Source organism: Salvelinus sp. IW2-2015, linkage group LG5, assembly GCF_002910315.2.
Source record: "Salvelinus sp. IW2-2015 linkage group LG5, ASM291031v2, whole genome shotgun sequence".
NCBI classification, from domain to species: Eukaryota; Metazoa; Chordata; class Actinopteri; order Salmoniformes; family Salmonidae; genus Salvelinus; species Salvelinus sp. IW2-2015.
This window is the reverse complement of record NC_036844.1, coordinates 33,587,850-33,603,739: the sequence shown is the minus strand read 5'-3', so window position 1 is coordinate 33,603,739 and position 15,890 is coordinate 33,587,850. Positions and strand designations below refer to the sequence as shown.

The 15,890-nt window shown below is 42.4% G+C and overlaps 1 protein-coding gene across 1 annotated transcript in view; it reads right to left on the bottom strand.

Moving 5' to 3' along the window:
- The window catches only part of camk2a (calcium/calmodulin-dependent protein kinase II alpha), a gene marked incomplete at its 3' end in the record, with an annotated part of 97,843 nt that overhangs the window by 57,928 nt on the left and 24,025 nt on the right, over positions 1 to 15,890 (bottom strand). The window contains 1 exon segment of the mRNA XM_070443499.1: positions 11,470 to 11,529. Within this exon segment, the coding sequence (XP_070299600.1) occupies positions 11,470 to 11,529 (60 nt within the window).

Sequence of the window (15,890 nt, the reverse complement as noted above, 5' to 3'; positions counted from 1 at the left end):
CCTCACCCACCTGTCAGACAGATCGGTGTCATTATCAAATAGCTAGAGTTATCCTTTCTTGTTTGGAAACATATGTAACCGTTCAGACATCAAACTAACTTGTCATGAACATGTGGTGCACATTTTATTAAAATTAAAAGTTTAAAACGACCTCAAACTATGAACTACGTCCAAAACTAGGCAATTATTCCACCGGTGCACATTGAATAGAACGTTCAGTTAGGAGTCAGTCTACTGGATAGCAACGTTCCAGTAGGAGTCAGTCTTACTGAATAGAACGTTCAGTAGGAGTCCAGTCTACTGATAGACGTTCAGTAGGAGTCAGTCTACTGAATAGAACGTTCAGTAGGAGTCAGTCTACTGAATAAAGAACGTTCCAGTAGGAGTCAGTCTACTGAATAGAACGTTCAGTAGGAGTCAGTCTACTGAATTAAAACGTTCAGTTAGGAGTCAGTCTCACTGAATAGAACGTTCAGGTAGGAGTCCAGTCTCACTGAATAGAACGTTTCAGTGGAGTCAGTCTACTGGAATAGAACGCTTTTCAGTAGGAGTCAGTCTACTGAATAGAACGTTCAGTAGGAGTCAGTCTACTAAATTAGGAACGTTCAGTAGGAGTCAGTCTTACTAAATCAGAACGTTCAGTTAGTAGTCAGTCTCTGAATAGAACGTTCCCAGTAGGGAGGTCAGGTCTACTGAATAGAACGTTCATCAGGAGTCAGTCTACTGAAATAGAATGTTCCAGTAGGAGTCAGTCTACTGAATAGCAACGTTCCAGTAGGATCAGTCTACTGAATCAGAACGTTCAGTTCAGGAGTCAGTCTTACTGAATAGATGGTTCAGTAGGAGTCAGTCTACTGAATAGAACGTTCAGTAGGAGTCAGTCTACTGTCTAACTGAATAGGGATGTGTCTAACTGAATAGGGATGTGTCTAACTGAATAGGGATGTGTCTAACTGAATAGGGATGTGTCTAACTGAATAGAGATTTGATGGCTCCTCTGTCTCACCCACAAAGCAATATGACAACGTAATGTATTAATAATGTAAAATTAACAGCTGTACAGAAATACTCATGTGAAGGCCAAATTGGAGAGCAGGAACTTCTTGATGCAATTAAAGCCTTTAAGACTGGGAAAACTCCAGGGCTGGATGGAATACCAGTTGAGGTATACTAATCTGTTTTTGATGTACTCAGAGGACCGTTATTATCATGTTTTAACCACTCCTATATACATGGTAGATTATCAGATACTCAACAAGAAGATCTGGTATTGTCGGATATTATTTATTCTAGTCACACAGGTTTTTAACATGGACGATACATTGGCGATAATATAAGACAAGTACTGGAAACAATAGAACACTTCAAAACATCTGGGAAACCAGGCCTGGTATTCATAGCTGACTTTGAAACGGCTTTTGAAAAAGTACGACTGGAATTTATATACAGTGCATTCGGAAAGTATTCTGTCCCCTTGACTTTTTCCACATTTTCTTACGTTACAGCCTTATTCTAAAATTGATTAAATCGTTTTTTCCCCCATCAATCTACACACAATACCCCATAATGACAAAGCAAAAACAGGTTTTTAGAAATGTATTCTAAAATGGATTACATTGTCATCTCTGGAGGAAACCTGACACCATCCCTACAGTGAAGCATGGTGGTGGCAGCATCATGCTGTGGGATGTTTTTCAGTGGCAGGGACTGGGAGACTAGTCAGGATCGAAGGAAAGATGAACGGAGCAAAGTACAGAGAGATCTTTGATGAAAACCTGCTCCAGAGCACTCAGGACCTCAGACTGGGGTGAAGGTTCTCCTTCCAACAGGACAACGACCCTAAGCTCACAGCCAAAACAACGCAGGAGCGGCTTCGGGACAAGTCTCTGAATGTCCTTGAGTGGCCCAGCCAGAGCCCGGACTTGAACCCGATCGAACATCTCTGGAGAGACCTGAAAATAGCTGTGCATCGATGCTCCCCATCTAACCTGACAGAGCTTGAGAGGATCTGCAGAGAGGAATGGGAGAAACTCCCCAAATACAGGTGTGCCAAACTTGTAGCGTCATACCCACAAAGACTTGAGGCTGTAATCATAATTGCTTCAACGCAGTACTAAGTAAAGGGTCTGAATACTTATGTAAATGTGATATTGCATTTAAATAGAAAAATTGCTTTGTCATTATGGGGTATTGTGTGTAGATTGATAACGGGGAGAAAAACAATGTAATCCATTTTAGAATAAGGCTGCAACATAACAAAATGTGGACAAAGTCAAGTGGTCTGAATACTTTCCGAATGCACTGTATGTGGGTGGACTTTGGCTCGTTGACGAATAACCGCCCCTGGTTACTGCAGAGGAAGGCTGAAGGAGGCGCCGTTAAACAAAACGAGGCTGAGGATCTAACTGCCGCTCTGCACAGTGTTAATCAGCATAGTGGATACAGGAGAACAGAGAGAGTGCTGGATGAGGGTCTGTTCTTTAATAGCCTGTGATGGATGCAGGTTAGGCTGAGGGATAGAGAGAGCTGGATGAGAGCAGTGAATCTCAATGCATCCAGCTGATTTGGGGTAAAAAAAGCCAGCTAGTTTATATCAGAACCTATGGTGTACATCTAAAACAACCACCCTTCGGCAGAACCAGGGTCTCAACTTCTACATTATCAGGGGAGAACTTGACACCGTGACACAATGCTCTTTGTCCTATTGAGTAGTAGTCTGTGCAGGATCATTTCCCACAAGGGCTTTAAAATGTATCAACAGCCACAGGGGCAAATCGTCAGCGAGATCATGTATTCCTTTCCCCCCAGTGTGTGTGGGAGCAGGAATAATTCTGCTGGTGCTGATAGAAGGCTGGATGTTTCAGCTTCCCCCTCTCTCTATCACTATTTTCTCTCTGTCCCTCTCTCTATCCCTCTCCCTCTCTACATCCTCTCTCTATCCCTATTTTCTCTCTATCCCTCGCTCTATTCCTCTCCCTCTCTCCATTCCTCTCCTCTCTCTCTATCCCTATTCTTTCTCTATCCCTCTCTCTATTCCTCTCCTCTCTCTATCCCACTCCCTCTCTCTATTCCTCTCCTCTCTCTATCCCACTCCCTCTCTCTATCCCTCTCTCTCATCCTCTCTATCCTTTCTCTATCCATCTCTCTCTCTCTCTCTCTCTCTCTCTCTCTCTCTCTCTCTCTCTCTCTATATATATATATATATTCCTCTCCTCTCTCTCATCCTCTCCCTATCCCTATCCTCTCTCTATCCCTCTCTCCTCTTTCTGTCCCTCTATCACTATTCTATCTCTATCCTCTCCCATCCTCTCCCTATCTCTATCCTCTCTCTATCCTCCCTCTATTCCTCTCTCTATTCATCTCCTCTCCCTCTCCCTCTCCCTATTAATTCAATTTCAATTCAATTTAAGGGCTTTATTGGCATGGGAAACATATGTTTGCATTGCCAAAGCAAGTGAAATAGATACTAAACAAAAAATGAACAGTAAACATTACACTTCCAAAAGTTCCAAAAGAATAAAGACATTTCACATCATATTGTGCAAATTGTTAAAGTACAAAAGGGAAAATAAATAAACATAAATATGGGTTGTATTTACAATGGTGTTTGTTCTTCACTAGTTGCCCCAAGGTTACACATCTTGCTGCTGTGATTTCACACTGTGGAATTTTACACAATAGATATAGGAGTTTGTTAGAAAATTGGGTTTGTTTTTGAATTTTTTGTGGGTCTGTGTAATCTGAGGGAAATATGTGTCTCTAATATGGTCATACATTGGGCAGGAGGTTAGGAAGTGCAGCTCAGTTTCAACCTCAGTTTGTGGGCTGTGTGCACATAGCCTGTCTTCTCTTGAGAGACAGGTCTGCCTACGGCGGCCTTTCTCAATAGCAAGGCTATGCTCACTGAGTCTGTACATAGTCAAAGCTTTCCTTACATTTGGGTCAGTCACAGTGGTCAGGTATTCTGCCACTGTGTACTCTCTGTTTAGGGGCAAATAGCATTCTAGTTTGCTCAGTTTTTGTTGTTAATTCTTTCCAATGTGTTAAGTAATTCTATTTTTGTTTTCTCATGATTTGTTTGGGTCTAATTGTGTTGCTGTCCTGGTACTCTGTGTGATCTGTTTGTGAACAGAGCTCCAGGACCAGCTTGCTTAGGGGTCTCTTCTCCAGGTTAATCTCTCTGTAGGTGATGACTTTGTTATGGAAGGTCTGGGAATCGCTTGTAGAATTTAACGGCTCTTTTCTGGATTTTGATAATTAGCGGGTATCGGCCTAATTCTGCTCTGCATGCATTATTTGGTGTTTTACGTTGTACACTGAGTATATTTTTGCAGAATTCTGCATGCAGAGTCTCAATTTGGTGTTTGTCCCATTTTGTAAATTCTTTGTTGGTGAGCAGACCCCTGACCTCACAACCATAAAGGGCAATGGGTTCTATAACTGATTCAAGTATTTTTAGCCAGATCATAATTGGTATGTCAAATTTTATGTTCCTTTTGATGGCATAGAAGGCCCTTCTTGCCATGTCTCTCAGATCGTTCACAGCTTTGTGGAAGTTACCTGTGGCGCTGATGTTTAGGCTGAGGTATGTATAGTTTTTTGTGTGCTCTAGGGCAACGGTGTCTAGATGGAATTTGTATTTGTGGTCCTTGCAACTGGACCTTTTTTGGAACATTATTTTTGTCTTTGTAAGATTTACTGTCAGGGCCCAGGTCTGACAGAATCTGTGCAGAAGATCTAGGTGCTGCTGTAGGCCCTCCTCCTCCTTGGTTGGGGACAGAAGCACCAGATCTTTGGTAAACAGTAGACATTTGACTTCAGACTCTAGTAGGGCGAGGCCGGGTGCTGCAGACTGTTGTAGTGCCCTCGCCAATTCGTTGATATATATGTTGAAGAGGGTGGGGCTTATGCTGCATCCATGTCTCATCCCACGGCCTTGTGGAAAGAAATGTGCTTTTTGCCCATTTTAACCACACACTTGGTGTTTGTGTACATAGATTTTATAATGTCGTATGTTTTTCCCCCAACACCACTTTCCATCAATTTGTATAGTAGACCATCATGCCAAATTGAGTCAAAAGCTTTTCTTAAATCTTAAGAATCTGCCTTTGCTTTGTTTTGTTTCTTTGTCAATTTGGGTGTGCAGGATGAATACGTGGTCTGTCGTATGGTAATTTAGTAAAAAGCCAATTTGACATTTGATCAGTACATTGTTGTCACGACCGTCTGTTGAAGAAATGGACCAAGGCGCAGCGTTGTGAGCGTACATACTTATTTATTAACGATGTCGCCAATAAAACTCCAAACGAAACATGACGTCAACGTAGTGCTCACAGGCAACTAAACATGGACAACTACCCACAAAACCAAAATGGAAAATGGCAACCTAAATAGGATCCCCAATCAGAGACAACGATAAACAGCTGTCTCTGATTTGGAACCAATTCAGGCCACCATAAACCTACATTCCCCTAGACAATTCAAAACTAACCAAACCACCCTTGTCACACCCTGACCTAACCAAATAATAAAGAAAACAAATATAACTAAAGTCAGAGCGTGACAATTGTTTTCACTGAGGAAATGTACGAGTCTGCTGTTAATGATAATTCAGAGGATTTTCCCAAGGTTGCTGTTGACGCATATCCCGTGGTAGTTATTGGGGTCAAATTTTGGGGTGATCAGTCCTTGGTTCCAAATATTGGGGAAGATGCCAGAGCTAAGGATGATGTTAAAGAGTTTAAGTATAGCCAATTGGAATTTGTGGTCTGTTTATTTGTATTTGATCATGTATATGTTTTTGCTGTTTCTTCTTATCTGTTTTGGATAAATAACTCTTCGTGTTGTTGTTTGTTTAGTGTTTTCCAAATTTCCCAGAAGTGGTTAGAGTCTATGGATTCTTCAATTACATTGAGTGTAACGGATGTGAAATGGTTAGCTAGTTAGCTGTGGTGCACGCTAATAGCGTTTCAATCGGTTACGTCACTCGCTTTGAGACCTTGAAGTAGTGGTTCCCCTTGCCCTGCAAGGGCCGCGGCCTTTGTGGAGCGATGGGTAACGATGCTTCGTGGGTGACTGTTGTTGATGTGTGCAGAGGGTCCCTGGTTCGCGCCCGTGGCGAGGGGACGGTCTAAAGTTAAACTGTTACATGAGCATATTTCTGACGTGATGTTCCTTCTTTTTCGGTAGTGTATTTCTGTATTGTTTTAGTGATTCACCATAGTGAAGGCGTAGGCTCAGGTTTTCTGGGTCTCTATGTTTTTGGTTGGATAGGTTTCTCAATTTCTTTCTTAGGTTTTTGCATTCTTCATCAAATCATTTGTCATTGTTCTGCTTAACATTTTGATTTGATAGGAAAGCTAAGAGGTCAAATATACTGTTTAAGTTTTCTACTGCCAAGTTTACACCTTCACTATTACAGTGAATCGTTTTGTCCAGGAAGATGTCTAAATGGGATTGAATTTGTTGTTGCCTTATTGTTTTTTGGTAAATTTCCACACTACTTTCCTTCCATTTATAGCATTTCTTAATATTATTCAGTTCCTTCAGCTTTGATGCTTCATAATTGAGTATTGCTCTGTTCAAGTAGACTGTGATTTTGCTGTGATCTGATAGGGGTGTTTGTGGGCTGACTGTGAACGCTCTGAGAGACTCTGGGTTGAGGTCAGTGATAAAGTAGTCTACTGCCAAGAGATGAGCTATAGGTGTACCTACCGTAGGAGTCCCCTCGAAGCCTACCATTGACTATGTACAGACCTAGCGTGCGACAGAGCTGCAGAAGTTGTGGCCCGTTTTTGTTGGTTATGTTGTCGTAGTTGTGCCTAGGGGGGCATATGGGGAAGGGAATGCTGTCGCCTCCAGGTAGGTGTTTTACTTGTTATTTTTGAACTTTTGCCCCTTTTTCTCCCCAATTTTCGTGGTATCCAATTGGTAGTTAGTCTTGTCTCATCACTGCAACTCCCGTACAGACTCGGGAGAGGCAAATGTCGAGAGCCGTGCGTCCTCTAAAACATGACCCAACCAAGCCAAATCAAATCAAATCAAATGTTATTGGTCACATACACAAGGTTAGCAGATGTTAATGTGATTGTAGCGAAATGCTTGTGCTTCTAGTTCCGACCGTGCAGTAATTTCTAACAAGTAATCTAACAATTTCACAACAACTACCTTATACACACAAGTGTAAAGGAATGAATAAGAATATGTACATATAAATATATGGATGAGCGATGGCCGTGTGGCATAGGCAAGATGCAGTAGATGGTATAGAGTACAGTATATACATATGAGATGAGTGATGTAGGCTATGTAAACATTATATAAAGTGGCACTGTTTAAAGTGACTAGTGATACATTTATTACATCCAATTTTTTATTATTAAAGTGGCTAGAGATTTGAGTCAGTATGTTGGCAGCAGCCACTAAATGTTAGTGGTGGCTGTTTAACAGTCTGATGGCCTTGAGATAGAAGCTGTTTTTCAGTCTCTCGGTCCCAGCTTTGATGCACCTGTACTGACCTCGCCGCACTGCTTCTTGACACAATGCCTGCTTAACCCGGAAGCCAGCCACACCAATGTGTCAGAGGAAACACCATACACCTGGCGACCATGTCAGCGTGCATGCGCCCGGCCTGCCACAGACGTCACTAGAGCACGATGGGACAAGGACATCCCCGCCCCCTGCCGGCCAAACCCTCCACAAACCCGGACGTCGTTGGGCCAATTGTGCGCCGCCCCATGGGTCTCCCAGTCACGGCTGGCTGTGACAGAGCCTGGACTCGAACCAGGATCTCTAGTGGCACAGCTACTGGAGGCCCTCCAGGTACGCGTTTGTCCCCCTGTGTGCTGAGGGCGTCAGGATCTTGTCCAGTTCTGGCATTTAGGTCGCCACAGACATGTCCCTGGGCCTGGGAATGATTGATTTCCCCCTCCAGGATGGAGAAGCTGTCTTCATTAAAGTATGGGGATTTTAGTGAGGGGATATAGGTAGCACACAGGAGGACATTTTTCTCTGTTGAGATCATTTCCTTTTGAATTTCTAGCCAAATGGAAAATGTTCCTGTTTTGAGTCATTTAATGAGTTAGGTCTGCTCTATACCAAATTAGCATACCCCCTGAGTCTCTTCCCTGTTTCACACCTGGTAGTTTGGCGGATGGGACGACCATCTCTCTGTAACCTAGAGGGCAACCAGTGGGTCCATTTCCTCTATACCATGTTTCTTTTAGGATGACAATGTCTGTATTTCTTATTTATTTGGTGACCACGTGCTCTCACCACTGGTGTCCCCAGGGCTCTGTTCTAGGCCCTCTCCTATTCTCGCTATACACCAAGTCACTTGGCTCTGTCATATCCTCACATGGTCTCTCCTATCATTGCTATGCAGACGACACACAATTAATCTTCTCCTTTCCCCCTTCTGATAACCAGGTGGCGAATCGCATCTCTGCATGTCTGGCAGACATATCAGTGTGGATGACGGATCACCACCTCAAGCTGAACCTCGGCAAGACGGAGCTGCTCTTCCTCCCGGGGAAGGACTGCCGTTCCATGATCTTGCCATCACGCTTGAACAACTCCATTGTGTCCTCCTCCCAGAGCGCTAAGAACCTTGGCGTGATCCTGGACAACACACCTGTCGTTCTCAACCAACATCAAGGCGGTGACCCGTTCCTGTAGGTTCATGCTCTACAACATTCGCAGAGTACGACCCTGCCTCACACAGGAAGCGGCGCAGGTCCTAATCCAGGCACTTGTCATCTCCCGTCTGGATTACTGCAACTCGCTGTTGGCTGGGCTCCCTGCCTGTGCGATTAACCCCTACAACTCATCCAGAACGCCGGCAGCCCGTCTGGTGTTCAACCTTCCCAAAGTTCTCTCACGTCACCCGCTCCTCCGCTCTCTCCACTGGCTTCCAGTTGAAGCTCGCATCCGCTACAAGACCATGGTGCTTGCCTACGGAGCTGTGAGGGGAACGGCACCTCCGTACCTTCAGGCTCTGATCAGGCCCTACACCCAAACAAGGGCCATGCGTTCATCTACCTCTGGCCTGCTCGCCTCCCTACCTCTGAGGAAGTACAGCTTCCCGCTCAGCCCAGTCAAAACTGTTCGCTGCTCTGGCACCCCAATGGTGGAACAAAACTCCCCCACGACGCCAGGTCAGCGGAATCAATCACCACCTTCCGGAGACACCTGAAACCCCACCTCTTTAAGGAATACCTAGGATAGGAATAAAGTAATCCTTCTAACCCCCCCCCCCCCCCCCCTTAGAGTTAGATGCACTATTGTAAAGTGGTTGTTCCACTGGATATTCATAAGGTGAATGCACCAACTTGTAAGTCGCTCTGGATAAGAGCGTCTGCTAAAATGACTTAAATGTAAATGTAAATGTAAGTCCAGGTTCCTGCTCTTTAGGCCAAAGGCAGATGACCTAAGGCCTTGGATATTCCAGGATGAGATAGTGAAGGCTTTGTGTTCCATAAAGTGTCCAATGTTGTTGGTTGTGTGGTTTGGACTCAGACCAGTAAATGTGAGCAGAGCCTGCTGAGCATCTGGTACATGCCATTGGCTTGGGCTAGTGTAAGAGTGGGGGTTGGGCCTGTTTGCCTTCTCACAGCCTGGGCGTAGGTGTGACTCTCATGTTGAGGCCATTTTTGGGGGGGGGGGCATAGGTCTGATCTGAAGGGGCTTATATGGGGTGTGGGCGTGGTTGGTTCCCTATCCTAATCCTCTCTATATCATCTCTCTATCCTCTCTCTATCCTCTCTCCATCCTCCCTCTCTATCCCCCTGTCTATATAATCTATCCTCTCTCTATCCTCTCTATATCCTCTCTATATCATCTCTATCCCTCTCTCTATGCTCTCTCTATCCTCTTTCTATCCTTCTCTCTATCCCTCTCTATATCCCTCTCTCTATATGCCCCTCTCTAAATATCTATTATCCACTCTCTATCCTCACTCTATCCTCTCTCTATCCTCTCTCTATCCTCTCTATATCATCTCTATCCCTCTCTATATCCTCTCTATCCCTCTCTATCCCTCTCTATCCCTCTCTATCCCTCTCTCTATCCTCTCTATATCATCCCCCTCTCTAAATCATCTATCTATCCACTCCCTATCCTCACTCTATCCTCTCTCTATCTTCTCTCTATCTTCTCTCTATCCTTTCTTATCTTCTCTCTATCCTCTATCCTCTCTATCATCTCTATCCCTCTCTCAATCCTCTCTTATCATCTCTATCCTCTTCAATCATCCTCTATCCCTCTCTCTATATCCTCTCTCTTTCTTCTCTTTATTATCTCTCCTCTCTCTTCTCTCTATCCTCTCTCTAACCTCGTTATATCTTCTGTCTATTCTCTCTCTATCCCCTCTATCCATTTATATCCTCTCTCTATCTTATATCTGTCCTCTCTATATCATCTCTATCCCTCTCTCAATCTTCTCTCTAAACCTCTCTCTATCCTCTCTCTTCTCATCTCTATCTCTTTATATCCTCTCTCTATCCCCCTCTCTATATCCTCTCTCTATCCATCTCTATCCTCCTCTCTATTTCCTCTTTATTATACCCCTCTCTATATCCTCTCTCATCCCCCTCTCTCTGTCCTCTCTCTATAATCTCTTCTATCCCTGACAGTACACAAAGCAGCGTACAACCTGACCTGAGGGCATCCACAGGTCAACTTGTTATTAGTTCTTCTCTGACCACTCAGGGCTGTTAGACATACAGTTGGGTGGTGGGTGGGTGGGTGGGTGGGTCGGTCGGTCGGTTTAGACATACAGTTTGGGTGGTGGGTGGGGGGGTGGGTGAGTCGGGTCGGTCGGTTTAGACATACAGTTGGGTGGGTGGGTGGGTCTGTCTGTCTGTGTCTCTCTCTCTCTCTCTCATTTCAAACACGGATGAAAATATCTTTGGATTAATAATGCAGCTGATCTTGTCCGTGGCAGCGAGTGGGATGCATTATTAAACACGTGTGGGGCTAAGAAAAGTAGAAAAGTGCTTCCCAGCCTGTTAATCAGTAAATTACACACCGTGGTCTGACGGTGCCAGCTGTACACACAGGAACCACCACAACAACGAGCTAGCGTTCTATCTCTCTGGATGACTGTTGTACTTTCACTGTGTCCATGATTCAGCTCAATGGAAGCAGATGACGTCAATACTGTACTATAGTTAACTGAAAGTTTACTATGCTCTCAACAGAATCTGACCCAAGGCTAGTGACGTATATTTCTGAAGTGTCCCAATCTGAACTACTTCATAGGTAGAGTGAAAGAATGTGTGTAATGTGACACATGATATTGTGGAATCAAGCCAATCAATAATGAAAAGAAATAGAACACATCTTTATGGATCATAGTACTTTTTGTGTGTTTCCAAGCTGCATTTGCCATAGAGCTTATGATATATACTGAACGAGTGGGAGTAGGATGAGGAAGCCTGCATGACCTGATCGGTCTGCTACAGAACTCACCGATGTTGGAGTGCTTCAGCAGTCGGCAGATCCTGGCCTCTCTGTCCAGCTTCTGGTGATCTGAAAGCCAAACACGCAGACAGATAGTTTCATGACGCAGGAAACATTACAGGTGTGCTATCTTCCTTTGACCCTGCTTCTCACAGCAGGAAAATAATTCTGCAGCGACAGGAAATGTGAATTATTATTATTATTGGACATTTTTGTATGAGGTTGTTAGGGCAAATCAAGTCTGAAATGTTAAAATGGAAATTACAAACTTTAGAAGCCTTTCTAAACCTTGAGTACACTCCAATTAGCATGTTCTGTTGTGCAGGAGAGTTCTCTGTGACAACAGATAGATCAAATTAAGATAGCTCCAGAAAGATGCCTGAGTTTCCGACCTAGAATTCCGAATTGGATGACAATTCAAAACGATACCTAAAAACCTTATTCCTTATGATAGATTTTTTTGGACTGTCTGTTATGCCTTGTACGAATGTGTTATTCAATGCGTTTCTATGGGCTATAGCAGTAAAGACCAAATTCAATGATAATTTTCAAATATATTTTTTATACCTACAGGGGTGGTAGGGAGGGATGAGGGTGGGTGGTAGGGAGGGATGAGGGTGGGCGGTAGGGAGGGAAGGAAGGAAGAAGAGGAAGCATGGTAAGGTGAGGAGGGAGGGAAGGAGGAAGGAAGGAAGGAAGGAAGGAAGGAAGGAAGGAAGGAAGGAAGGAAGGAAGGAAGGAAGGAAGGAAGGAAGGAAGGAAGGAAGGAAGGGTGATGGTGGGCACGGTACAGAGGGAGGAGGTTGGGGAGAGAGAGGTCACATTGACACAAGCTACTCTCCCCAGTAATGAAAGTGAGGGGGCGGGCAGTCAGCAAGATAACAATGTCGCTTTGCCAAATAAATGCTCTCTTTCTGTCCGAGAGCAGAGGGCTTTCTGCAGTATTAATGAGTGACCCAAATTGGCAGGGGAGACCCCCTTTTTCCTCCTAATATCTACCCCTCTGTTCATACACTCCTTCACTGTCTGCTCAATCTGCACAGCTCAATCTCTTTCACTGTCTGCTCAGTCTGTACAGCTCATTCTCCTTCACCAATCATGGGAGGTGTATCAGTCTTACAGTAAAAAGCCATTGCCCCTTGATCAAGTTCATGATTGCATCGGAGATGAGATAAACCAAGCCTCCTCCATCATCCAGAATTTTCTGGTGTGAGCGGTAGCTTCACAAAAACCCTTCTGCTGTGTAGCAGCAGCATTTATCATTATCAGTAAGTAGTGTTTCGGCAGTATCACCATACCACAGGAGGTTGGTGGCACCTTCATTGGGGAGGACGGGCTCGTGGTAATGGCTGGAGCGGAATGAGTGGAATGGTATCAAATACATCAAACACATGGTTTCCATGGTTTCCATGTGTTTGATGCCATTCCATTTGTTCCAGACATTATTATGAGCCGTCCTCCCCTCACCAGCCTCCACTGCACCATTACACATATAAGAAATGAAACAAATATAATCTCGTTCTTTCCTTGTAGAATATTTGCCGTCGTACCAGCTTTTAAGCGTGTGCCAATCTCCTCCTCCGTCCCTAAAGCCTTCCTGTACTATACGCCATCCACTGTAATGTATACGCAAATATATGCTCTGGACTTTAAGAATGGTGTTGCTAGGCAACCCTGCGGAATACACCAGGACTAGAATTATAAGATATAGCTGAGTAAAAATAAAGAGGGAGAAATGGAGTTCATGCACCCATGTATAAATACTCCAACAGGGGTATAATGAAAGACAAATGAAGCTTCAAGTGTGAGACTACAATGAGCCTTAACACACTGACATGTGCAGTATACTGTCGATTAACACACTGACATGTGCAGTATACTGTCGATTAACACACTGACATGTACAGTATACTGTAGATTAACACATTGACATGTACAGTATACTGTCGATTAACACATTGACATGTACAGTATACTGTAGATTAACACACTGACACTGACAGTATACTGTCGATTAACACACTGACATGTACAGTATACTGTAGATTAACACATTGACCATGTCCGTAATACTGTAGATTAACACACTGACACAGACAGTATACTGTAGATTAACACATTGACACGGACAGTATACTGTAGATTAACACATTGACACAGACTGTACAGTATACTGTCGATTAAACATACTGACATGTACAGTATACTGGTAGATTAACACATCTGACTCTGGACAGTTACTGTAGATTAACACATTGACTCTGACAGTATACTGTAGATTAACACATTGACATGTACAGTATACTGTAGATTAACAACATTGACATGTACAGTATACTGTAGATTAACACATTGACATGTACAGTATACTGTAGATTAACACATTGACATGTACAGTATACTGTCGATTAACACACTGAACATGTACAGTATACTGTAGATTACACATTGACACAGACAGTATACTGTAGATTAACACATTGACATGTACAGTATACTGTAGATTAACACATTGACATGTACAGTATACTGTAGATTAACACACTGACATGTACAGTATACTGTAGATTAACAACATTGACACTGACAGTATACTGTAGATTAACACACTGACATGTACAGTATACTGTAGATTAACACATTGACACAGACAGTATACTGTAGATTAACACATTGACATGTACAGTATACTGTAGATTAACACATTGACATGTACAGTATACTGTAGATTAACACACTGACATGTACAGTATACTGTAGATTAACACATTGACACAGAACAGTATACTGTAGATTAACACATTGACATGTACAGTATACTGTAGATTAACACATTGACATGTACAGTATACTGTAGATTAACACTTGACATGTACAGTATACTGTAGATTAACACATTGAACCTGACAGTATACTGTAGATTAACACACTGACATGTACAGTATACTGTAGATTAACACACTGACATGTACAGTATACTGTAGATTAACACACATTGACACAGACAGTATACTGTAGATTAACACATTGACATGTACAGTATACTGTAGATTAACACATTGACATGTACAGTATACTGTAGATTAACACACTGACATGTACAGTATACTGTAGATTAACCACATTGACTCTGACAGTATACTGTAGATTAACACATTGCCATGTACAGTATACTGTAGATTAACACATTGACATGTACAGTATACTGTAGATTACACATTGACATGTACAGTATACTGTAGATTAACACATTGACATGTACAGTATACTGTAGATTAACACACTGACATGTACAGTATACTGTAGATTAACACACTGACATGTACAGTATACTGTAGATTAACAACACTGACACAGACAGTATACTGTAGATTAACACATTGACATGTACAGTATACTGTAGATTACACATTGACACTGACAGTATACTGTAGATTAACACATTGACATGTACAGTATACTGTAGATAACACACTGACATGTCAGATACTGTAGATTAACACATTGACATGTTACAGTATACTGTAGATTAACACATTGACATTGTACAGTATACTGTAGATTAACACACTGACACAGACAGTATACTGTAGATTAACACATTGACATGTACAGTATACTGTAGATTAACACATTGACATAGTACAGTAATACTGTAGATTAACACATTGACATGTACAGTATACTGTAGATTAACACACTGACACAGACAGTATACTGTAGATTAACACATTGACATGTACAGTATACTGTAGATTAAACACACATTGACACTGACAGTATACTGTAGATTAACACACTGACACAGACAGTATACTGTAGATTAACACACTGACACAGAGTATACTGTAGATTAACACACTGACATGTACAGTATACTGTAGATTAACACATTGACATGTACAGTATCTGTAGATTAACACATTGACATGTACAGTATACTGTAGATTAACACACTTGACACAGACAGTATACTGTAGATTAACACATTGACATGTACAGTATACTGTAGATTAACACATTGACACTGTACAGTATACTGTAGATTAACACATTGACACAGACATGTACAGTATACTGTAGATTAAAACACTGACATGTACAGTATACTGTAGATTAACACATTGACATGTACAGTATATGTAGATTAACACATTGACACAGACAGTATACTGTAGATTAACACACTGACACAGACAGTATACTGTAGATTAACACATTGACACTGACAGTATACTGTAGATTAACACATTGACACTGACAGTATACTGTAGATTAACACACTGACACTGACAGTATACTGTAGATTAACACATTGACATGTACAGTAAACTGTAGATTAACACATTGACATGTACAGTATACTGTAGATTAACATTGACATGTACAGTATACTGTAGATTAACACATTGACATGTACAGTATACTGC